At 42.4% G+C, this 26884-nt stretch overlaps 1 protein-coding gene across 1 annotated transcript in view; it reads right to left on the minus strand.

Annotated features, from left to right (window-relative positions):
* Nucleotides 1–10739: 10739 nt before the first annotated feature.
* Nucleotides 10740–26884, minus strand: part of AZI2 (5-azacytidine induced 2) — a 92735-nt gene continuing 76590 nt past the window's right edge. The window contains exons 6-7 of the mRNA XM_082257540.1: nt 24884–25008; nt 10740–11277 (exon numbers count right to left, since the gene is read on the minus strand). Of these exons, the coding sequence (XP_082113666.1) occupies nt 10883–11277; nt 24884–25008 (520 nt within the window). The 3' untranslated portion in view covers nt 10740–10882. The remainder of the gene's footprint in view (nt 11278–24883; nt 25009–26884) is intronic.

Consider the following 26884-nt stretch of genomic DNA (forward strand, 5'->3'; position numbering starts at 1 on the left):
TCCAGCCTGCCTCAGTTGTATAGCAAGCAATAGTGGGAGTGAATGTCCCTTAATGTACTCCAAGAAAAAGATTTTATGGTAAGTCAAAAATCCTATTTTTCCTAATCATATATTATGCCAGGGGTCCCCATCCCCTGGGCTGCGGACTGGTACTGGTCCATGGCCTGTCAGACACCAGGCCGCACTGCAGCCTGGAGCAGAGGCTGTTTGTTTGCATAGCAGCACCCCACGCCCATCACCATTTCTTGGCAGTGTGAGTCAGGTCCACCTCCTATGAGATCAGTGAACATTAGATTCTCATAGGAGGGGCACCTTAGTGTCAACTGTGCACTTGCCAGTTGTGGGGATTCCAAGCATCAGCAAAAAATAACCACACAGCTGAAGGAGAAAAAGGTGAATGTCCTTGCATGGCCTAGTCAGAGCCCAGACTTAAACCCCATTGAAAATCTTTGGAATGACTTGAAAACTGCAGTCCACAAATGGTCACCATCAAATTTAACTGAACTTGAGCAGTTCTGAAAAAATAGTGGGCAAATATTGCTAAGCCTAGATGTTTAAAGTTAGTAGAGACATATTTCAACAGACTAAATGCTGAAATTAAAGCAAAATGTGGCTCAACAAAATACTGGCATAAAGGGGGGTGATCCTTTTTCCAACTCAGTGAATTCTGTTTTTGATTTTTTTTTTTCCTGACACGTTGGTGTTATATCTTTTACTTGGATGCTATAAGTTGCACTAGTAAATACAGCTGGATAAAACAAAAAACTGTGTCTGTCTTCATTTCAGGCTGCAAAGCAACAACATGTGATTATTTTGAAGGGGGTGGTTATTTTCTATACCCATTGCCTTGGTGGACACACTTAGCAGAATCCAATGCCAAAAGACACATCACATGCCAAAAGTTTTATTACAGTTTTGTTAAAGGCACATCTGTACTTTAAGGAAAAATGGATGAGAAGATGGATAAGTGATATGGTGCACAGAAGAATGAATGAAGAGAAGAATGGCCTGGAAAAATTTAGAAGTCCAAGATCATTTATGGTCTGTAGCAACAAGTATTTAAAGAGTACATCCCCACACATTACTCTGTGGCTGAAAATTTTTACATTTATAATGCTTTTTACAGCATGGAAAACCTGAAAAAAATCATTTTAATTTACTGCTAAATTCCATATCTTAAAGTACAGTACATGGCGCAGGCAGAGTATTCATACATCCTGGGTTATGGGAATGTTTCTTCAGATGACTGGACACTGGCAAACCTTTGGGGGACACGCCCCCTGGGTGACTTTCCTATAATACTATCTCACTCTGTGATTCCTCAATTTTGTAGCAAGCAATGGGGAGTTAGGAAATGGTTATGTTCTGTACTGTACTTAAAAGGTGGTTTCTGCAGAGAGAACCAAGCTGAGATCCCAAGGGAGAGCAGGATGCTGCAAGTGGGGCCTAATACAAGATAGACCTTGAACAAGGTTCTTACAAGGGAGAGTGAAGCCAAAGGTCTTTGAAAACAAAAGAATATGGCTGAGAAGTGAACTTTAAGGGTGCTTAACCACTTAAGCCCCGGAAGATTTTACCCCCTTCCTGACCAGGGCCTATTTTGCGATTCGGCACTGCGTGACTTTAACGGACAATTGCACGGTCGTACGACGCTGTACCCAAATGAAATTGACATCCCTTTTTTCCCACAAACAGAGCTTTCTTTTGGTGGTATTTGATCACCTGTGCGATTTTTTGATCATACGCTATAAACAAAAAAATAGCGACATTTTTGCAAAAATAACAATATTTTTCACATTTTCTTTATGAAATCCCCCCCCCCCCCAAAAATGTAAAAATCTAAATTTTTTAACATTTTAGGCCAATTTGTTTTCTGCTACATAAGTTTGGTAAAAAAAAATCGCAAAAAGTGTATTTTGATTGGTTTGCACAAAAGTTATTGCGTTTACTAACTAAGGGAAAGATTTTTGTCATTTTTATTGTTTTTTTTTTAACGAGTAATGGCGGCGATCTGCGATTTTTTTTTTGCGGGACTGCGACATTGCGGCGGACAGATCAGACCCTTGACTGACATTTTTGGGGGTACCAGTGACATTACTACAGTAATCAGTGCTATACATATGCACTGTTACTGTAATGACACTGGGAGGGAAGGGGTTAACTTTATTGGAGAGGGAGGGGTTAAGTGTGTCCCTAGGAGCGTGCTTCTAACTGTGATTGGATGTGGCTGTGTGTGTAACAGCAGAGATCAACGGTCCTACATAGCAGAACCGTATGATCTGTGCTTTTACACAGGGAAGATTGACAGGCGGCTTTGTTTACATTAGCCGCCTGCCTTTCTCCCTCTCCCCCCGACAATCGCGAGTGACCGGCGGACATCGGGTCTTAGGGAACGAGCGGGGGCGGGAGCACGCCTCCGGCGGCGCGCGCTGGCCCCCTATTGCCTCTCAGGCTAGTGACGTACCGGTACCTCACTTTGCCTGGGAGGGGATGACCGCCGCCGTATATAGTCGGGCGGCGGTCGGCAAGTGGTTAAGGCAATATTCTGGCCAAGGCCTGTTTGTAGGAAGGCCAGAATGCTAGGTACAGAGTAATTTGGGGGATTGAAGTGCCAGTTTTCCCACTAGGCAAAAAAAAAAAAAAAGACTTTCAGGTGTAATAACAGATATTTGTTTCCTTTTAGCAAGGCAGGATTTACAGACTCAGAAACTCTATATCCTTTAATACCTGGGTTTCAACAACCAAGCTGTTAAAGCCAGAGACCGAGAAGCAGGATGGAATAAAGGGCCTTGAGATAGCAGATCTAGCCTTTTGGGAAGAGGTCAGAGGTCATCTGCTAGACGTCGGAGTAGGTTTGTGTAGCAGGTTTTTCAGGTGCAATTAGAATCACAATTTTCCTCTCTTGCTCTATTTTCTTGAGCAGATGAGGTGGGATTTGCACTGGAGGGAAGGCATAAATTAGCCTGAACCAGGGAGTTATCAAGGCATTTGAGGGTAGAGCTAGAGGATCCCTGGTTCTGGAAACAAACAGAGGTAGATTGTTGTTGAATCTGGAGGCTAGGATGTCCACTTCCAGAATCCCCACTTTTTGAGGACATCTGGATAAAGGGCCCATTCTCCATTCAGGAGGTGGTGACTAAGATAATTCTCTTTCCAGTTGTCCACTACTGGGATGTGGACCGTAGAGATTGCAGGACGGTAAGTTTCTGTCCATGAGATGATCTGGTTTGGTTCTTTCAAGGCAACCAAACTCCTATTTGATGGTTGATGTAAGCCACCACCGTGGCATTGTCTGACTGCACCCTGATTGGGTGCCCCTTCAGGAGGGGGGTCCAGTGTTAAGCTCCAAAGTTTTGATTGGCTGTCCCAATGACTGTGTTCCTTAGATTGTTATGGATTGGAACACTCCTCCCCAGCTAAGAGACTTGAATCTGTTGTGATAACTTTGTAGCCATAGGGAGGTGGTGATCTGCTAAAATAGGGAATTCCTTTCTTGGCTACAAAGGAGCATGAGTAAATCAAGGGAAGGAGCCTGCTTTTTTTCCAGATTTACAAGATGTTTAGTGGGGGAGCTTTGAAGCCTGGTTACAGCTGACAGGTGCTCTGCATTTAGGGGTGCAAGGCCAGTGGTTCTCAACTCCTGTCCTCAGGACCCACGAACAGGTCAGGTTTGCAAGATAACTGAAATACATCACAGGTGATATAATTTGCTGCTCAGTGATTGCAGTATTCTAGTCTACATCTCCCCAAGGTAATACTTAAAATCTGGCCTGTTAGTGGGTCCTGAGGACAGGGGTTGAGAACCACTGTGCTAGGGGCTACTGAGGAGGGGATCGTTTTGGAAGCAAAACCTTCCTACCTGTGACCCTTTCATTAATTAAGTGCCTCACCAGATGTTTTCCTTGGAAAAGCATACGTGAGGCACTTTTTGCAGTTAGCTTCAGCTTACCAAGCTTTTAGCAATAGGAATTTTCCCATGTGAATAAAGATTAGAACCATTCTAGAAAAAAAGCACAAACAGCACAATCCTGAAATATGCAGGCCATGTTGGTTGTTCATTGTACTAGTCTAATTAGCAGCAGTTTGACATGCTGAAATTGCAGTGATAGCTGGTTGCAGGGCTGGGCCTGCAAGGTTGACAAGGTTGAAGAAAACATTTCGGACCATCCCACGTTTTCTATCGGCAGAATCCTTGAAAGAAAGGAACATCTTCAACAGGAACAGTCAGATGATTGTTTGAGACACAGATGGGAGGATCAACCACAGAAATAGCCCACTTCTTTGCAAACTTTTTCTACTGGATAGAGTTCAGCAAAGAATTTGAGGGGAGTAAAATTTTATTTCAGGAGTGACCAAATTGTAATAGACTGCGCATCCTATCTGTTCATAAACAGGGAATGTTTTGCAGTTCTCTTTGTATTCAAATCAGCATTATGAGATAGAGTCAGGTTGCACAATACGAAGGCTTTAGCAGACATGAACATTTCAACTTCAAGATTGTTGCGTGGAGCTCCCTCTTCAATAGTCTATTCTGTCTGCGTCCTCCAGGAATGGCATATTGGGATCTGATTTGGGTTTTTTGGATCCTAGACAAAGATGGCTGTAATATGAGGAAATGTGACATAGCCAGAATCGGATGCTGAGACCAGTGTTAGAGCCGGTTCTTGCTTCGGTGCAAAGCATACATGGTCACTCTGAGGTTGAGGGTTGTGTGGGCTTTTGGCAAACTGAATGTTTGCCCTGGAGTTTGCAATGACTCCTTCTCCCCTGGTCTCCGCCATAGCTAGAATTGAGGGTGTTCCCCTGTACCCACAAAATAAGGTGCGGAGTATAGGGTAAGAGTGTCTGTAAGATGTATATGGTAACCCAGGTGTAAGCCATCCTTTAATAAATCCTCATAGTGAAAGGGTAAGAGGAAGTGAATTAGTAATTTATAAAGGCTCTAGGCAAAAGAAACAGTAAAGTTTAAAGAAGTGGTGTGATGTATCACCTGGTCATCCTTCTGAGACTAAGCTCTGAGTGGTCCAGACTTTGCCCATCACAATGGGCATACTCCCAAGGTAATGTTAAGGGACTGGATTCCATAGTGATAGAATATGGTCCTGGACCTGTATAGCACCCTGTGGTCAACTCATATTGCACCAAGTGCGAAGGTGAGGGCCCATACAGGATCCAATGCCCGAAGCAACTTTATAGGCCGTCCCCCACAGTGTGGGGTCTGAGTACAGTTCCAAAGTTTTTGCAGAGATTGCGCCAATCCAGATATTCTGCTTTTGTGTTGGTATTACAAGACAGTGAGGGCCTGATTGAATTGGAGGATAAAATATTAGATGAAAATAATGAACTAGTTAACTGTGATTTTCTTATAATTAGAAAAGATCCATCACCTTCAGAAACTAGCACAAAACTGAGGACTCATGGTATAGGGTAGGGTTATAGGGGAGGCCACTAAAGCTTTGCCAGTATCCAATACCTGAATATTTTATTTCCAAACACAAAAAGCATGTAAAACACTGTGGAAATGTTTAGTAATGGCCATCTACAAACAGATACTTATAGATTGTTGCAGGCTTTTTATTCTCTGTGTACCTTATTTTTCTTTTTCTCCCCATTCTTATCACAGTGGCCATTTTTTTAACCAAGGGCAGATTAATCTTTTTCCATTTACTTCCTGAAGCTTGGTCTGCCTTGCGGTGCATGTGACAATGCACGTCATCTGAGGTGTTAAGAAACGTTGTAGAGCTTTTCTACCGAAAAACAAAATAAAACAAACTTTCCCCTATCTCCAAGCCACTGTTAAATGGTTTACCCTGCCTGTGATGTATGTGTAATGCAGTGTATACTCCCAGCCCATTCCAGGTAACATCATCCATATGGGACAATGCATGCAACAGAGTTTTATTATCGAGTGGTCGCCCAATGACCAAATGGTAGTGATAGCAAAATTGAAAAAGAACAAGAAAGGATAGCACATGGCAAATGAAGTGATGAGGGGCAGCTCTCATCTGTTAGCACAGTCAGATAAAGTCTACCATAATTTGCAGGTATGTTGTGCATACTTGCACATTGTGGCAACAGCAGCCCCACAGTTCCACTTTACCACTTGACCCCCAGGACATTTCTGACATTTCTAATTGAGCATCTTTCTGCTGGAAATTACTTAGAACCCCCAAACATTATACATATTTTTTTTAAGCGGCCAAATTAAATGGTTGCTGTTGCAATTTGCAAAGCGTTTTATCAAATGCAAATTTTCAAGGAAACAATACACTTTAATAAATGTACAAAAACACAATATAATACCCATCTTATTTTGTAAACTATAAAAGATGTTATGTTGAGTAAATAGATACCTAAAATGTCACACTTTAAAACTGTTTACACCTATGGAATGGCAACAAACTGCGATACCTAAAAATCTCCATAGGGGATGCTTTAAAATCCATTACAGGTTACCCGTTTAAAGTTACAAGGGAGTTCTGGCACTTTAAATTAATTGCTCTGACAATTGTGGTGATACCTCATATGTGTAATGCAGTCATCGTTTACCCCATACCTTTCCTCTGGCCTCCAAAGCATCAAATTAAACCGAGATCAGTTTGATCAGATGTTTTACAAGTTGGTAATGGCCTGTAAACAAACATACCTAAACTGGAGGGAAGACGTCTATTCCATGATGGCTGTAAGAAGGAGGAAGGGGGAACCTGGGGACCCTGCCTGTAAAATCTAATCGAGCAGCTGTATAGAACTTGAAATCAGAATTTTCTGTTTGTAATACATTCAGCTATTGGCCTTATGGAAAACACATTGTGTGTGCAGCTAAGAATCATGGTATCTACTCTAATTTTTTTGTATCATGATCTAAGAACAGCTTCAGGTAAATTTACTTCTCTTCATTTATCAAAATTAAATACAATACATTCTAAGATATTTTACCATTTGCTCCCTAAATGGGAGGCAACCCAAGAGTCCAGCATACCGACTTTCTTCTCTCATATTCGGAATACTGTACTTATAACGGACTGTGCTTGTATATTTTAATGCCAAATTAGACCCTCTTTGGCATGTACTGCATCAGAAAATAATCAATCAATCCTCGCATCAGGTATATACAATTTAGTACAGACGTGACCACCAAGATAGCAACCCAAGATAGCTTTGAATGTAGTCCGACACAAAATTGTCAGTCGCAGCCCCTCATTAAGCCTTCACGAGTACTCAGATAGGTATATTATCTATACGAGTGATCGACCGATTATTGGCAAAGCCAATATATCAAGGGCCAATATGCACTTTCCCCGATATATTGGAATCGGCCACCAAGGTGACCGATATTGACGATATTTCGGGAAAGTGCTTGTACCGGAGTGATGCCTGCAGCTAGAGGCATCACCCCGGTACCAGCGCCCATAGCCGACGGTGGGCTGTCTTGTAATGACAACCGATGCGGCTGAGAAGCCGCTCGGCTGTCATTACAAGAAGCGGGAGGGGATGTCCCCCCTCCAGCCGCCTTCCGTGGCTTGCTAGGGTCTCCCATCCCACTGGGAGACCCAGGCAACCAGCCTACTTGGCTGCCGAAGACCTGATCAAAGACACATTCGGTTCTGATCGGATCTCCATGTAAAAACCCAGAAGTGATGTCATGACATCACTTCCGGGTACTTTGCGCCAGGTTAAAAAAAATGACAGCATTCAAAAGAGCCAAACTTGGCGTTTCGAATGCTTTTAAGTGCAGAGGAGGGGTTTGGGGTCTTTCAGATCCCTCCACAAGAGTACCTGTCAAGTGATAAAAATAAAACTTTTTTTAAATGTACGAAAATATTGGCCGATACCGATATGCAATGGCCAAAATATCAGTATCGGCAACGAAAAACCAATATCGGTCGATCACTAATCTATACAGTATCAGTGATCATTATCTTGTGATCTACCTGACCTTTTTTGCTCATCAGTTATCCATATTGTTAGGCCACACATAAAATACACTAAGACAATTCCTCTTCTTCCAATGTGGCCCAGGAAAGTCAAAAGGTTGAACACCCCTGATTTAGTATATTTGGTGTTCAGAAAAGTTAATTTTGTATAGCTTTCTGTACTTGGACCCTTTTTTGGCAAGAATAACACACATATCAACACACAGACTCTTCTATTTCCAATCACTGATATATTACTTTGGGAATGACAGAGAAGAATATTGAAGCATAGAAAAGTAGAACTTTGAAGTAGAAGGATTAGATAGTGGTTTCTTCACTAAATTTCTTTCTTTTTAGAAGGCCCATTGTGAATGTAAAAGCCCCTCATTTCACTTTACCAAAGTCTGCAGGCAATTAGGTATAAAAAAGGGTCGGTATTATCAAAAAGCACACAATAAAAAAAAAAAAAAAGCCAGTATTGTGCAATGGTCTCTTGTAAGCAAACGTTACATTTATAACAAGGCTTTCAAAAATAAATATTTAACCTCCCTGCTACTTTAACAGCTTCTATTTTAAAAATTCTCTTAATACATACTTTAATTCCAGCTGGTCTGGTGATATCACATGCCCTTCCTATTCTCAGTTGGAAAAGTAGCATTCCTCACTGCAGCACTGAACAGAGCTTGTGTAATCATGTGCGAGTGCTCTTTAGTGCAGGAGTACTGTGAGCCCAGAGGGTGTGTCCATGACAGCCTTGGCTCCCAAAGGGTGGGATTACATTAGCTATCATTCAAACATCAAATCATAGAATTATAAACGCAGTAACATAAAATGTGTTAAGGCATTCTGGATCACTATATTATGTGCTATTTAACCACTTTCAGACCAAGCTTTTTCTGGAACGTTTTGCTTACCAGTTTAAACCAGTATTTCTTGCTAGAAATGTACTTATAACCCAAAAACATTAAACATTTTTTTTTGTTAGCAGGGACCCTAGGGAATAAAATGGCTTTTAATTAATTTAAAAAAACAACAAAACACAATGTTTTTTGATCTTTTGCTTTAATTATTTTTTCTTTCAAACTGGGCTGGAAATGAACCTCATGATGTCCCTCCAGTCCTTCGAGGCCATAGCATCGATCAAAGAGTGTTAACTCTTTGATCACCTATTGGAGCAGAGGGCCACATGCTGGATCGTTTCTCGGGCGAACCGACGGTAACAGTAAACCAAGAAGCACCGGCGAGCAGGGGCGTCCCCTCCCGCCACTTCGTAAACTGGCCCAGTGGCTTGTGATATCTTCAGCCAATAGCCAGGTAAACCACTTGCAAACTGCAATGTATATATATGTAATGCAGTCGGCAAGTGGTTAATGAACCTCTTAGTCCTTCATATACACTGCATGGGACTCTTGTATAGTGTTCAAATGCCTTGGTGCTCAAATGCATTAAACTCTGTATACCCAGTACATAGAATGGTAGGGCAAAACAAACAGTGTCTTTGTAGTTATGAACAATTGAAAGTGGTTCTCAAGCCTTAACGCAGAACTCCGGGCTAATGTTTTATTTTCCTATGCAGTGGGACTGCTCATTTTTGTCTAGGGGACTGCAGAACAGAGATATATCTACCTAATCTGCCAATCCTCTGAACGCAAGACCAGTCCCCGCTGCTCCTGCCTCCCCACGCGCTACTGGTCTTGTGAATGGTTTGTTCTTGACGTCATCACGCCCATAGACTGACTCTGAATGTGAGGATGACAAGAACAGTCCACCGCTGAATGTGGGGGAGGGAGGTTTTCATGGAGGATAGAATCGAAGAATAGGGTATAGTCAGCTTTTTATGGAGTTCTGCTTTTAAGGTTTTTCACCCCCAGCTCCCTACTTTCACCCAATCTCAATCCAGCTCTGTGAACTAGAGAAGTGGCTCTCTCCTCTATCTCTGTCCTCACAGGGCAGATTTATTAGAAGCGGGAGCAATTGGCTCGTGCTGCTGTCAATTAAATCCTATGACAAAGGAGTGGGGGGGGGGGGGGCAAGGCAAAACCCCGCTGTCTTTATCAATGGGTGCAGGCAAAGGGTCTCAGAAGCAAGCTCGAACAAGTACCCCCCATCCCCCAGCTAGCTGAGGGGGGTACTCAGCAGGCAGGAGGAGCTAGGAGCGCTGGTGGAGGACTGCAGAAGACTCTGTCAGGTCCCAACTGTTCTCTATGGGGGAATCAGATGAGAACAGATGCCTGTCCATTCTTATACGATCCGCTGGACGGATGGAAAATAGGGTTTCCATCCGTCCAGATTTGACGTATTGGATGTCAGCGGACATGTCTCTGCTGACATCTGATGCCTCATAGAGATGCATGGGGCATCCGTTCAGATCCGTCAAAAAAACGGACAGGTGGACCTGAACGGTCCGCTAGTGTGAAAGGGGCCTTAATCTGCTTATCCAGTGTGGATAACGTTTGCATAGACACAGCATGAATTCAAGTTATGCTGTAAATTATAGTATCAGAGGTATGTAAGAAAGTTATAAATGATTGTGGATTTTATCACCTGTCCCTGTAGTCACTCAGCACAGCACTCTACATCTTTGATCAAGAAACAATAGGGGAAAATAGAAACTTTAAAGCTCTGCATTACTTACAGGCTGCTGCTTTGTCTTACCCCTATCAGGATTTTTTTTTTTTTTTTTTAAAGAAATGGTGAAACTCTGCAAATGATACACACTACATAAATCCAGTGTATTTTGTCTTTACAGGTGCCACATATGCATTTAGGTGAACACTAAAAATAAAAGTAATCAAACCTATTCAATTAAACAAAAGAAAATTATGGATAAAAATTGCACAGAAAATAATCTACACAACACAGTTTCTGGTGTTATAGTATGACAGCCGATCAGTTTGTACTGGCAAAAATGATTTGAAAATATTTTAGAAAGGCTCTAGTTCAATACTTTCAAGTGTGAAACAATTATTTTAGCTTTCAAAGGAATATTTTTGATTGTAATAATGTTCTGTATTATTTGGTGAAGAATTATTTTTTGCTTCCCAAAAAAGCGTCTCACTTGGCTTTGGTGGGCTTGGCATTACCCAAGAATTTTCTTCAAAGGAAAACTTCTGATATGAGTCACTGTCCTCACAGTCTGTTCCACCTACTGGACTTGGCCTCTCGTTTGTCCACGTACGGCCAGTCTTTTCCTGCAGAGTATTGATCACTACACGCGGCGCAGGTGCAGATGCACCATCACAAATCTTGTGTTCATTGGATGACACATAAGGTGCTTTTTCATATTTAACACCAGCAGCTGATATACGCAGTCTACCGCAAGTCTTTTCCAAGTCCTCTTCGCACTGTACAGGGCCACGGGAAGCTGCCAAAGGAAAGGGTTTACAATTACTATCAACATAAAGAGATATGCAATAGCATTTTTTTTCTCTTTCCATAAAGCAAACCTGTCACCTAACATGGCCAAAATTACCTGGATTAAAATATGGTGTTGTATGTGAAGCTGTTGGGAAGGAATTTTGTTATTTTGTCCTTTCCGAAATAAAAGTTTTAAAAGAGTTCCCTTTCCAGAGTCAAAATTCTCAGAACTTCGTTCACAGATTTAATTATTGTATTTTGTAAGTTAGCCATTCCACGAATGACTATCATTTCACAGAAATAGCATCACCACTTATGTTTTTGTGAGATGTCTAAAAAAGTATCAGCACATCTATTTTTAAATGTTATATACCCGCCTTTATACTGAATTGCAGCTTTTAGGTTCAGCAGTAGCATGAAGGTGCTCCACAACTAATTTGAGCCATTTCTACATTTAGTATTGGTTCATAGACATGTGCATACAAAATAATACAAACATAAAGAGCCTGTATGATCCAGTCACTGCAATAAGTCACTGTAATGAGTCATTCACTTCCATTTATTCATATAAATTCCATTACATAGCCTGAAAACACGTTTTTTTTTTTCTTTCTTCAAAAGGCTGTAACTAGATATAGCTACAAATCTGAAAAGCAGACAAGAGCTTTATCTGGTGGCTAAGAAAAAAATATATAGGATTTTTGTATTTATTATAAAAACATTTTCTCTGTGTTCATTTAAGGAGGCTGATTCTTGACAACTTGATTATACTGCTACCTGCAGGAGTAGGATTCTGTAACGGAACCGCTGACCCACACGGCTTCGGCATGACGGCTTCCTTGCAGTCATGAATATATATCCCAGATTTTCCCAGCCGCCCTCATACAAAGCTAGCCAACAACTTAGCTCGTACAAGTTTTGGAACCTTCTCCTCTATTGAACAGTTTCAGACTCAATTTATACACAAATGAGCACATCCCCCTCTTGATCAAATTACTACGCACAGGTCAGGGGTTGCCTGATTACATTATCCTATGCAGATGAAATTGTATACAGAAACAGAATTAACCTGAACTAATTAACTAGCTGTCTGGACAGAATACACATCCCACCTATTTACATTAACAATAGAAAAAGCATGTCGACATTGAAATTCAATACCGTCACAAATGCTAGGTACAAACAAAAGAAAACCCAGGGGCAACCTCTAGTGGTGGCCAAATTCCCCATCTGCACCAACCAACTCAGTTAATAGCAAGCAGTACACAGGATGAAGGCAAACGTGTCACACACATATTTCAGGGCGAGTACTGTGTTAGGGTCCATTTCACTCAGGCGGACTGATCGGGTCTGCCTGTTAGTTTTTCAGGCAAACCTGATCAGACCCTCCAGTCTCCTCTATGAAGCAGCAGGTGTCAACTAGCATGTGATCCTGCCTACCTCCAATCCTGTCCACTAAAAACAATTGGATGGGGATCTGTTCCCCATGTATCTGGCAAATCAGATCAGATGGCAGTCGGATGTAAACGGACAGGTGGTCTGTTTACATCTGACCGCCCATAGAGGAGAACGGCTGTATCTGTGTCCGCTCTGCATTAGTGGAATAGACACAAAACAGCCATCTGCCTACTCAGCAGGAATCAGCAGACAGATTCCACGTTGAGCAAGTGGACTTTAACGGAGCTCGCCCCGTGTTTTAAGGAGCCTAAAAGGACTTAACAGGGAGTGCAAAAATCTGTTTTTAAAGATGACAAATTCAAATTGAGGTCCAAGGCTATCAAAAGGTAGTTTTGTCAGGGGAACAACCCAAGTAGCACACTCCATGTAAGTGCAAACTAGGGAGTAAGTAGCCATAAGGTGTTTGGAAAAAAACAGCCAAGGAAATCCTACTGGTGCAAGGAAGCTACGACCAACCGCACAAACTCCATCCGAAATTTGTGCACCTTCACAAGCTTTCTGGACCTTCAAACAAACACCCTATTTCTTTGGCACTGTGAACATATTAGAATAAAAGTTTTGGAGCAGGGAACCAGGACCATTGCTGAAGGTAAAGAACCACTCTGCAATTAGATTATGTAAGTGGTAGAAATCGCTTCTTGGACACAGTTGTCCAAAATTAGGACCAAACAAAGTACAAGAATAATAGAAGACAAATCCCCCCCCCCCCTCTTCACCTTGGGATTCCCTGGTTAGAACAAACCTTCATGAAGAAGGGACAGTAAGGGCTTTGCGAGTTTGCCTATGTCTGAGGTGCCTTGGTCACAAAAAATACACTTAGGGCTGAAAAAAGCCACCCCATTTTTTTTGTCACCTGCCCTAACCTCCTGTGAGATTCCTTTTAATCCCTTCCAGCAAAGAACCAGATGATCGACCACAAGGGGCATCTTGGTTAAGGCCTTGTTGGATGACTGATCCACTGACCAGCACTTGAGCCATAACGGGCATCTAAGGACAACCATGGAGACAAACCAAATGACCCAAATCCAGGGCCACATCAGAGAACATTTGAGACCATCCTCAAGCCCACATATAAAGGAGAAACTTGTATTGAAGCCAGGCCTTGGTTTAAAAGTTAAGCCCAATCAGTCAATGTTTACATAACCAAAGCAGAAGAAAGTTCCACTCTGACCAGGGTTCCAGTGACCCTGTAACACTCAGTTTTCCTGACAGATCCTTAAAGGAAGGGGATTCCTCAAAAGGAATGATTATGGATTTTTTTTTTTTTTTAATGAAAGACTCTTCAAAAGGATAGCTTACAGCACAATGCCTAAGCAATGTAAATGGTTGAGAAAGGCATGACCAATCTTTGTAGATCAAGTCATCAGTAAATAAATCATAGGGAAAGACCTTACATGACAGTTTTGTACTTGTGGGTATCAAACAGAACAGTCTTAAAAAATAATTTAAAAAGGAAGGGGTCTCCTCAATTTGAAGCGTGTCTCTCAGAGCTTTGATAAGAGAAGATACCATCTACTTTTTTGTGTCAACTTCGTCACTGAAGGATGCAGCTATGCATTGGTCACCACAAAGGGGTCAGGGACAAAGGCAAAGGAAGGTGTTTCTTAGAGGATTGTTGTGATAAAAGCCCTCTCAATGTGGGAAATAAAGCTGTTCATGGCAGACTGAGAGGTGTCAAAAAAGTCAAAGCAGACCCTAAGGCACCCAAAGCCTAATGCAAAGGGGTGAGCGTGCGAGACGTGTATAGAGGAGGATGATTTACAGGCAGTGTAGAATGAATCAGAAAAGAAAATAAGTGCTATTCAGCACCCCACTCCTGCGCTCAGAACCCGGTCCTCAGGCTGCCTCAATCCCGGAACTCGTACTCACACTTGGCATCCAATATGGCTAGGCTTTGCTGCCCCTTACGACCAGGGCGGTCGACCAGACACTGTAGGTACAAAACAAAGAAAAGGGCGCACCAGCCTAGCGCATTATCCTCAGCGAGTTTATTTAAAATATCAAGATAAAAATCAGCTACTTCGCGAATGTTTGTGAGTAGCTGATTTTTATCTTGATATTTTAAATAAACTCGCTGAGGATAATGCGCTAGGCTGGTGCGCCCTTTTCTTTGTTTTGTACCTACAGTGTAGAATGAATCACTGGGGAAGGCAGCATCAAAATGCCCACACACACAGGATGAAAAATAAGGCCATGTCCCCAGGACCCTCAGTTAACCAGCGACTGGCCTTCCATGTGTTTGGTTTTGAGCATAAGCTCTTGTAATCAAATTCCTTTTCAACTGTGCAATGGTGGATTTGGAAGCTGGATGTCCCTTGAGAGGTCCTGTGGAAAGAAACAGGGAATCTGTTTGTCTAATAGAAGCAGTAGCCTTTAGGCACCGCTCGAATGGCTTGGAGTACGTCAAGGCAATGTATGGAGACTTCCTCTCGATGCTTGGAAGCGGGGCACAAGGATGGCAGAACAACATCCTCATTGAGATGAAATGCTGAAACCATCTTTCTAAAAAAAGATGGTCTTGGGTATATTTTAACCCTATAGTTGTAAAGTATGAGAAAAGGTTCTTTAATGGAAAAGGCCCCAAATTCAGAAACACGTCTGACACTACAGCAACCAAAAAGGCTACTGTGTTGGCAAGAATCTCCAAGGGAATATTCCTGTTGGATTCAAAGGGTAGTTCCTGCAAGGCAGAGAGAACCAAATCAAGGTTTTAAGGAATCACTGGGTGCTGCAATGAGTGCCTGACAAAAGAAAAACCTTTTATAAAAGGAAGTAGGAAAAAGGAGCCCTTGGGAGCGTGCCACCATCCTAATAAATAACACCAAAAAGCCACAGGCTCCCCCAAAAGGAGCTCCTGTGTAAAAAAGGGGAATTTATGGGCACAACATGAGACACTAGTACAAAGTATTGAATAAAAATTTAATTTTATTAAACAAGTAGTATAAAAATATATTGTTTACAATAAAAACAAGAATAGAACAAGGGGTAGGCCATCTGATCATGGTCATCCCCTGAATATCGGCTCTGTGCATATATGACCTACAAGTTACCCACAGTTATGAAAGATATACTGCAGACAGGGAATGTATAGATGTTACAAATACTCTTGTCCAATGGAAGGTTGATGCGTTTTGCAAATACCTTCTTCGGGACCACTGAACAATAAGGGTACAAGCACAAATTGTGGCTGTATTTCTCGAGTTCCTAGTGCAATACAGTCTGGGTGCAGACATAGGGGTCCAAACAAACCAGCCCAAGATGGACATGTAGAGGCGGCTTATTAGGCCTAGCTTACTCAGAAAGCTCAGGATAGATGTGCAATTTCTTCCACCATGGGTTAATATAACAGTTCCCATAACACTTTTTCAAAGAAAGGTATTTATTTACAGAAGTAGGATGTTTAGTAGGGTGCGGTCTATAGAGGTGGATATCAAGTTTCTGTTGGTATAGGTAGTACCTCTGTTGGTATATTCAACGGTGTATGCACCACACCGTAAAAGATGAAATGGCATGGTGTGGGTAGGATGAAAGAAAACTGGGGTATAGCCCCTTCAGTGGCCGCCGGTGTAAGGGAAAGCAACCTTGGTTGTAGATTCCTAACTTCTGAAGCCGCCACCATGGATTTTTTAGATTTTGGTCAAGGTCTGTTTGTGAAAGGCCAAAATGTGAGGCACAGAGCAATCTCTAGGACTGGATTGACTAAGATTTCCAGATAAGATAATATGTGTTCCTGGAAGTAGCTTTTCTTCCTTTAAAGCGTTTGCAACCCTGAAAAAAAAAAAAGATCCTGTTCCTTTAAAGCATGTTAAACAGCACTGTGCTGTGTAATTTGTCACATTGTATGATGTAAAATACCTGGTTGATCCTGCCTGTTTCTGTGTCCCCGGGAATCACGGCTGCTAATCCATGATACCATGGTCAGTTTATGTGCCTCCGTCATTCTGCTTTCTGCTCTCTGCTCTGAGTCTCCCCTTCCTCCATGCTTGTCAGTTCTGAAGCCTATGTGTGAAAGCGATCTCCTCCCCACCCCTCCCCTCCTGATGCTCTTCCCTGTGGCTTGAAAATACTATTTATAAATAGCTGCCACCCTCTCTGTTTTATCAGGATCTTAAGTAAAGTGTATCCAGTTTTTGAAAATTCTAAATTCCAAAAGGACACAGGGAGTTGTGACTCGGCTCAGGTGCCCCCATAGCAAGCTGTTTGCTGTGGGAGCAATGAACAGGAGGGAAGGGCCAGGAGCACAGAAGAGGGACCCGAGAAGAGGAGGATCCGGACAGCCCTGTGCAAAACCACTGCAACAGAGCAGGTAAGTATAACATGTTTGTTATTATTGAAGGGAAAAAAAAAAAAACGAGCCTTTACAATCACTTTAACCTTCATTAAAAAGCCTGGATTTTTTATTACTACACTAGGAGTTCCTCCTTTGTCTCTCCCTTTTGCCGAGCCCACGGTTGAACATCTTGGTTGTATGGTAACCCATCCTGGAATCTTGGCACCTGATATCCATCCCATGGGGATACTGGGAAAAAGTGCAGCCAGACCCCCCATCTTGGGTTCAGAGTAGCTGGTAAGCGGCTTGAGAGTTTGTAGTGCATTTTTGGGTGTGAATATTTTGCTATCCACACTGAAATATATATTTTTGTTGATACCCAGTACAAATGAACTTTTTGCACAAGAGCACTTCTCTTCTTCTATTTTCCGATGGACTTTACTGGATTATTTATGAATATTTTTTTAACACATTCTTATTTACAGTTTTTGATTTATATGAATTTCTTACTTGATTGAATTTATGCACTTTATATTGATAGCGCAAGAGGTTTTTCATTAATATAGAGATAATCTGCCAGCCAGTTGTCCACTTCTGGGATGTGGACTGCGAAAATCGTTGGGCAGTGAGTTTCTGTCCATGACTTGTTTCCTTCAAGGAAGCCCCCTTGATGGTGGATTATGCCCTTGTGCCCTTGTAGTGGCATTATCCGACTGCACCTAAATTTGGTGTCCCTTTAGAAAGGGGGGTCCAGTCCTGGAGAAACAGCCTGAGAGTTCGGAGCTGTGCAAGGGAAGCATGATGCCAGGCTGGGGAGGAGTATTCCAATCCTTGACAGTTCAGGGATCGTGGTCAAGAGAAAAGACCAAGCTCCTCATCAACATCTTGGAAACATAGACCCATTTTACACAGCAACGGTCAGAAATACTGGGTGACCCTGTCTTACCTGTCCATGATGCTGGACTGTATATAAAGTCCAGGCTTCATCTGTCATGGTGTGCATACCCTGAAGGGGTCTTCAAGGACTGGGTTCCACAATAACAGACCACAACCCTAGAACTGTATAGCAAAGGGGTTTCCTTCAAAACGTGTTAGCAATTAAGGATCCTGGTGAGGTTCCTCTGCAGTCTGGAGTGTGCCAAGTCTAGGACCACTGGGCTATAGATGAGTAGCTTGATCAGCAATTTAAATTCACATGCTTGTGATTATTATTTTTGTTGATCTTAAATACCGTATTTATCGGCGTATAACACGCGCCCCAATATTTGGAGAGAAATTTCAGGAAAAAAGCTTAAATTTAAAATAAACAGCTTTGAACTCAGAACATTTTTTTTTTAAATCAAAAGGATATCTCACCAGTGCCCATGAATGCATCCTCATCAGCAGTGTCCATGTATGCAGCCCACCAGCAGTGTTCATAATGCAGCCCACCAGCAGTGTCCATAATGCAGCCCACCAGCAGTGTTCATAATGCAGCCCACCAGCAGTGTCCATAATGCAGCCCACCAGCAGTGTTCATTAATGCAGCCCACCAGCAGTGTTCATAATGCAGCCCACCAGCAGTGTTCATAATGCAGCCCACCAGCAGTGTCCATAATGCAGCCCACCAGCAGTGTTCATAATGCAGCCCACCAGCAGTGTCCATAATGCAGCCCACCAGCAGTGTTCATAATGCAGCCCACCAGCAGTGTCCATAATGCAGCCCACCAGCAGTGTTCATAATGCAGCCCACCAGCAGTGTCTATATTGCGGCCCACCAGCAGTGTCTATAATTCAGCCCACCAGCAGTGTCTATAATGCAGCCCACCAGCAGTGTCTATAATGCAGCCCACCAGCAGTGTCTATAAATGCAGCCCACCAGCAGTGTCCACAATGCAGCCCACCAGCAGTGTTCATAATGCAGCCCACCAGCAGTGTCCATGCAGCCTCGCAAGCGCAATGTCCAAATATGCAGCCTCGCAAGCGCCATTGGAACTGACCATATTTGTTTTTAAAAAGGCCGGGAAGGAGCGCCGAGAGCAGAAGGGGCGGGCCGGGCCAAGGAGAAGGAAGGACTAGCTGTCTGTCATAAGAGCAGAAGGGGGCGGGCCAGGCCGAGGAGAAGGAAGAACGAGCGAGCGCAGTCATCGGAAGTCCCGCCTCCTCTGTCGAGATGTGTGACGTCTGTCATAGGCGGGACTTCCGATGACTGCGCTCGCTCGTTCTCCCTTCTCCTCGGCCCGGCCCGCCCCCTTCTGCTCTTATGACAGTTCGTCCTTCCTTCTCCTCGGCCAGGCCCGCCCCTTCTGCTCTCGGCAATGCTTCCTGCCTGTTTTTTTTTTTTTTAAGATCGGCGTATAACACGCACTGCTGCTTTTTCCTCCATTTTTAGGAGGAAAAAGTGCGTGTTATACGCCGATAAATACGGTAAATGCTGTGGGCTAATGCACTAGGCTGGTGCACCTTTTTTTTTTTTTGTAGTGGCCTCAGGACATCCCCAGTCTTAGAGAGCAGCAAGGCTTGAAGCATTCCTCAGTGACGTGGTGTCCTCTTTTGCACCTGTACCAGGCTTTCACACTTATGTGCAGGAGACATTCTGTCATTATTACCTGTATAGCACCCTGTAGTTGACACAGCTCATGCTTTTTTTGTGGCTGCTACAGTGGTATTCAGACATCATTTATACCTCCTTAAACATGAAAAGGCATGCATAAAGATTTTGGTTAAATAATAGGAGGTGGTATCAAATACAAATCAGTGAGAGACTTTCCTAAAACAATCCTCAATTTTAAACATTTAAAAGCATACATTGTACTTAAAGTTCAAACCACAAGCGGCTTGTTATTACCTTTACTAGTAAATTCTGTGGAATTTTCTGTGCCCCTCTCTCATTTAGTTTTTCTATGATACTGGGGTCTGATTTCTCTTGTATTGATAGCAGAGCTCCACCAATCACCCCCCCCCCCCCCCCTATCCAGTGAAAGGCCAATGCTCACTGGAATTAGTGTAGGAACCATTGGATTCCTCCAGCTGCTATTGTTCTTTGCTGGGCTTCTAATTTGTCCCTACGCCTTTAAAGAATATGTAAGCCTAACAATTTATATTCCTGATATGTGGCGGCTGCTATACCATGTACTTGTGTGAAAAAGTATCCTGTTATCCTTGCATTGTTTCCATTGTATAAAATCCCTGGTGTTCCTGCTAGTCCGCACTTTTTCCTATAAAAAAAACTGACCACACTAGGCAGAAGAGCAAAGGATGGTTAGGCTTCTGGCTGTGCTGGAACTCAACCTCCAAAAGGTAAGACTTCTGCTGACACGCCCCCTCAGTACAGCCATTCACTAGGAAGACTAGTGTAATGCTGTTTCTCCTCCCTGAGTTCCCTATGCAGCTTAGAACAGAGGGCATGCAATATAAAGAAGGGGGGAAAAGGTTTTCACAGTTTGTTTACATGTATACATAAACATTTTGCCTTTTATTTCTATTTTAAACTGAATGGGTTGTTTTAAAAAGGTGAGATTTTACATGTACATTAGGAGGAACAAGCTGCTTCCAGGCATACCCAACCTTAATTTATCCATTGCTATATCCACTCTAATATGGAGATCCTCAAATATTACAGATAGTACCGCACTTTATATAGAGGCCTTGATGAGGCAGTGCAGCTTCGAAATTTATTTAGAAATGTGTGCAACTAAAACCTCGGTTTTTAATGCAAATTGTTAGACATTTCATTGTATTGTGCTATATATATATATATATATATATATATATATATATATATATATAGTGCAATTTTGTTTTTTGTAGCCTAGCTTGTAAGTGTTCTGTGAAAACTTTTGTTTGTGCTGTGCAAAGCCCTTCCATGTGTTTTACTTCTAAAGCGAGTGGTTGCCATTTTTATATAGTATGCTCTCTGGAATTGGCATGAGAAAACACTGGATGCCTTCAGCTGCCATTGTGCTTTTGCAGGGCTTCTAATTTGTCCCTGCTTCTTTACGGAGGAATGGGCTGCCTCCAAGCATACCTGCCCTTATTTTATCCAATGCTATACATGTTCTAATACGGAAACTATAAAATAGAAGAGTTAGGACTGCACTTTATTGGGGGGGCAACAGGGCAGTGGGGCTTCCACATACACTAAGTTGTCAATAGTACTGGGACGTTTGCCTTTACACACACACAAACTTTAATGGCATCCCAGTCTTAGTCTGTAGGGTTCAATATTGAGTTGGCCTACCCTTTACATCTATCTAAAACAGCTTCAACTCTGCTGGGAAGGCTGTCCACAAGGTTTAGGTGTGTGTCTACAGGAATGTTCGACCATTCTTCCAGTAGAGCATTTGTGAGGTCAGGCACTGATGTTGAATGAGAAGGCCTGACTCGCAGTCTCTGCTCCAATTCATCCCAAAGGTGTTCTATCAGGTTGAGGTCAGGACTGTGCAGGCCAGTTCTTCCACCCCAAACTCGCTCATCCATGTCTTTATGGACCTTGCTTTGTGCACTGATTCAAATAATTTTGTGAAAGGGGGGGGTTATGGTGTGGGGTAGTTTTTCAGGGGTTGGCTTGGCCCTCTAGCTCCAGTGAAGGAAACTCTTAAGGCTTCAGCATACCAAGACAATTTTATGCTCCCAACTTTGCGGGAACAGTTTGGGGATGGCCCCTCCCTGTTCCAACATGACTGCGCACCAGTGTACAAAGCAAGGTCCATAAAGACATAGATAAGGGAGTTTGGGGTGGAGCAACTCGACTGGCCTGCACAGTCCTGACCTCAATCCGATAGAACTCCTTTGGGCTAAATTAGAGCGGAGACTGCGAGCCAGGCCTATTCATCCAACATCAGTGCCTGACCTCACAAATGCACTTCTGGAAGAATGGATCTTCATTCCCATAGACACACTCCTAAACCTTGTGGACAGCCTTCCCAGAAGAGTTAAAGCTGCTATAGCTGAAAAGGGTGGGCCAACTCAATATTCAACCCTACGGACTAAGACTGGAATGCCACTAAAGTTCATGTGCGCATAAAGACAGGTGACCCAATACTGTTGACAATATAGTGTATATTTGCAAATGTGTGCAACTAAAAAAACTGTTTTTTTTTTACACAAAAAAAAAAGTTAGTCATGGCCATTATGTTTTTTCTTTTTTTTTTTTATACAGGCTAGCTGCTAAGTGTGCTGGGAAAACATTTGTTTGTATGGGTTGAATTTCCATGTATTGATATATATCATATATAGATATATATCATATCACAGCTATTTTTCTTTGGGACCGTTTGTATCTCCTTGGGATTATTTGCTTTTTTTTTTTTTAAATTACATATTTGGATTTATTTCTTTGTATGGTTATTCATCACATGTTGTTTTAGTGCGGCACTTTAGGTCTTTATTTTTTTTATCTGTACACAATGTATATCAATTGTTGTTCCAGCTGCTTTTTTTTTGCTTTTCAGCACGATTCCACCTTTACACCAATGTATTGATAGCAGAGCCCCACCAACCACCATCCCTATCAAGTCAGAGGCCATTACTGGCTTTTGAAGCAGTGAAATTGTAGTTGGCATAGCTATGAAATAAGAGAGAAAAGAAAAAGCCAGGCCTCCTCAACAAAGTGAAACTAAATCAAAGGAAGGAAACATTTTTAAAATGTAAAGGCTTACTAAACACACAACTATCTGTATATGCAGTAAAGCAGCCTTTTTCAACCAGGGGGCCCAGGCATCCTGGTGTGCCTTGAGGTTTCCTCAACAAAATGACCCAGACGACATTTCCCAAAAAATGTAAACAAGGCAGCTGGTGGATGAAGCCTGCCTTTTAGTTACACAAAGTCACAGGTTTTCATTGTGCACCATTACAACCCTCTTAGCTGCCGACCTGCTAATGGCAAATGACATCATCAGTTGATAAGGAGGATATCAGTTGCCTACTTAGCATGCTTGTTTGACCCCCCCCCCCCCGCTCCTCTCTATAGGTTTTGGGGTCACATTAGCTGAACAATGGAGAAAAACTGAGGAAAAAGAGAAACATTGGAATACTAGTCAGTACCAACTTGTACTTCTACCATTGGGCATCCTACCTGTGTGTATGTTGCTGCTTTATGTAAAACTAATAGAATAGTTTTTACATTTTTGGATGGAATGCCTCAAGACTGTCCATAATTTTAAAGGGTGCCTTAAGACTTTACATAATTTTAAAGGGTGCCTCAAGACTGTCCATAATTTCAGGGTGTGCCTCGACTGAAATAAGGTTGAGAAAAACTGCAGTAAAGCATGCTGGTTATACTCACTGTGGAACCTAAGGAGTTAATCCTCTGCATTGTGTAAAAAGGCTGTTTAATTCTGCACCCCCCCTTTCACTGTCTCCAAACCATGTCCTGATGAACAGAGGTTAGGGGACAAGCTGCACTTGCTCGGTATGGTGTGTATTGCTACAGAATTTTTTTTTTTTTTTGGGAGAGTGCATGTGATCAGCACAGAGCCAATCAGCACTGTCAAGAGAGAGGGTCAGGGGTCCTGCAGCCTTATAGAACAGTCAGAGCAGAATGAAAATTACTCCTACAAGCTTTAACCAGACATTAATAGAAGTCACAAGACTGCTGTAGCTGCTGTTGAGAAAAAGTATTTAGCAGTTTATATTTACTAAAACTATTGCATTTCCATGTTCTGTGTACTGTGGGAGACAAGATACAGTGAATGCAGGGTCCTGGGTTTAGTAACACTTTAAAGTGGGGTACACACTAGTAGAAAATCTGCCAAAAATTCCCGTCCGAGGTAAAATCGTATGATTTTCGGCTAGTGTGTACGCAACTTTCAGCAGCCGATGCCGACATTTTCAACGAAAAAAAGGGGACAAACACCAAAATTTTTATCGTCCGTCCCCAGCACGACCAATTTTCGTTAAATGTGTATGCAGTACGTCCGCAAAAAATCGGATATGAAAGACCGCGCATGATCTTATGTTGCTGACAATCCGGAAGTCTAGGTACAAACGTCTCAAAAAACAAAAAAAACAAACATCGGACAAGAAATTTTGTGAACATTATGCACTGTCAACTAAAAACGGTTACGACCGCTGAGCATGAGAGAGAAAAATCGGAGGATATTTTGTCTGATTTTAGTCAGTGTGTACGAGCCTTAAGGATACTATTGCTCTGCTCATTGTGAGAAACAATACTATGCAATATGTACAGCTAAATGATGCTAAAGCACATACAAAAATAAAAATCAATATTACCAAAGTGTAAAGCTTTTTAAGAGAAGTCAGAATTACAATTATAGGTAAAAAACAAACAAGATCAATTAAAAAAAAAAAATATATAAATCACAAAGTATATCACATTAACCATAAAAGCAACAAGTTCTAGAAAAGGAAAAAGATTTTGCATATAAAAACATAAAACACATTTAGTATTATCATGCAGTTAATTTAGAAAAAAAGAAGCCTTTAAAATTTAACATCGTCATTTGTGTTTTTCCAAGACGAAAAAATGGAGCAGGCAGATGACAATGAACATCAAAGTATGCATCTGGCATTAATATGTGAAATGTGTGCATTGTTTTTACATGAAGCAGATATGGTAAAAGGTCAAATACAAATAAACTGTTAACACCTCTGCCTGTACACTTAGGCTGGCTGAGAAAAAAAAAAAGCCACAAGGGGGAACTGAATACAGCACAGCAGAAAAACACATCAGCAACACCTTTATGTGTGAACTTGACCAGTATGAGACAGAAGCCAAAACCAGAAAACAAGGAGGCTGCAGCTCTAATATACTCAGACGCATCAGCCTCACGCAGAGAGATTCTGATGAGATATGATAGCCACTTGCTCTTTAAATGGCATTGCAAGGACTGGGGGGGGGGGGGGGGGTTCGAGTAGTCCTATTACAGTAGGCAATGTGACTTGCCTTTCTTGGTTGCAGTCACTGCTTCTTTCAGCTTTCTTAGCACCTTAGCTTGTACTTCAGTCAGTAGATGTATATTAGACAGTTCCTTCTTCAGCTCCCAGTACGCCTGCCGCGCGCTGCTCTGGCTGGTAAAGAGAAAATAGAAAGCTTTCATTTGCTGCCCAGTATCATCTTTATTTCATCTTCACTTTAACCTCGAGTCACTGGCTGGCATATTGGCAATTTCATATTCTATGGAATGCTGCTAAATAACAGTTAATTGCACTATATATACACTGAACAAAATGAGAAAACACAACACTTTTGTTTTTGCCCCCATTTTTCATGAGCTGAACTCAAAGATCTAAAGCCCCGTACACACCCAACGATTAATGGCCGACCGATCGTCCGTCTTTTGTCCAGAGTGGTGTTTTGTTGGTTGGAATGTGCCTAGACTGCACACAAATTTTCTCGCCCAACAAAAATCTACTTCAGAAGTGATGTCATGTGTTGGATTGCTTTCTTTGTGTTCTTTCTTCTCTGAGCATGCCCAGACTTGCTCATAAGATTTTTCCCTGTCGAAATCTGTACTGACTGCACAAAAATCGGCCGTGTTTTGACGGCAGACAAAAATTTTATAGCCTGCACACCAGATTTTTTTCGCCGAAAAGTCGGAGTTGGTTGTCGGAAGCATCATACAAACAAGCCGAAAATCGGCAGATCGGTCGTCGGACGAAAATTCCCTGCCGATTTTCGACGCGTGTGTACGAGGCTTAAGACTTTCTATGTACACAAAAGGCCTATTTCTCTCAAATATTGTTCACAAATCTGCCTAATGCCCCGTACACACGTTCAGATAATCAGACGACTTATCGTTCGCATTTTGTTGCATGATACTAACGTCGAATTCAACAATGCGTACAAACCGTATGATTTTTGTCGAAAGCTTCCTGGTTGCTTAGCTATGTATCGGATGGTGCAAAACAAAAACAATGGCAGCCAGGCTTTTTCCCTGCCATTTTAGTGTTTTTGAGCATGTGCGGTCTTTGTCGATCGATTTTTAGCGGACGCATAGTGTACTGATGAAACGATTGTCCTTCGCGAGGCTGTCGTACAACAGAAGTTTTCCCCGTTTGTCCCTTCGGATTTTGTTGGATGAACTGTCGTGATCGGCTTTCGAAAGCTGTGTACTAACGATCAGATTATCGTGCGATCAGGTCGAAAGCGAGTTTTGTTGTACGATTATCGGAACGTGTGTACGGGGCATTAATCTGTGTTAGTTGAGCACTTCTCCTTTGCCGAGATAATCCATCCACCTCACAGGTGTGGCATATCAAGATGCTGATTAGACGGCTGGCCACAATAAAAGGCCAATCTAAAATGTTCTGTTTTATCACACAGCACAATGCCACAGATATCGTAGGTTTTGAGGGAGTGTGCAATTGGAATGATGATTGCAAGAATGTCCACCAGAGCTGTTGCCCGTGAATTGAATGGTTATTTCACTACCATAAGCCGTCTCCAAAGGAGTTTTAGAGAATTTGGCAGCAAATCTAACCGGCCTCACAACCGCAGAACACGTGTAACCATACCAGCCCAGGACCTCCACATCCAGCATCTTCACCTCCAAGATCGTCTGAGACCAGCCACCCAGACAGCTGCTGTAACAATTGGTTTGGATAACCAAACATTTCTGCACAAACTGTCAGAAACCATCCGATGGAAGCTCATCTGCATGCTCGTCATCCTCATCGAGGTCTCGACCTGACTGCAGTTCGTCGTTGTAACCGACTCAATGCTCACATTCAAGGACATCTGGCACTTTGAAGAGGTGTTCTCATCATGGATGAATCCCAGTTTTCACTGTACAGGGCAGATGGGAGACAGAGTGCATGGCCTCGTGTGGGTGAGCAGTTTCTTGATGTCAGCGTTGTGGATCAAGTGGCCCATGGTGGTGATGGGGTTATGGTATGGGCAAGCGTATGTTATGGACAATGAACACAGGTGCATATTATTGATGGC

This window comes from Pelophylax lessonae, assembly GCF_965119305.1.
Source record: "Pelophylax lessonae genome assembly, chromosome: 5".
Lineage (NCBI taxonomy): Eukaryota > Metazoa > Chordata > Amphibia > Anura > Ranidae > Pelophylax > Pelophylax lessonae.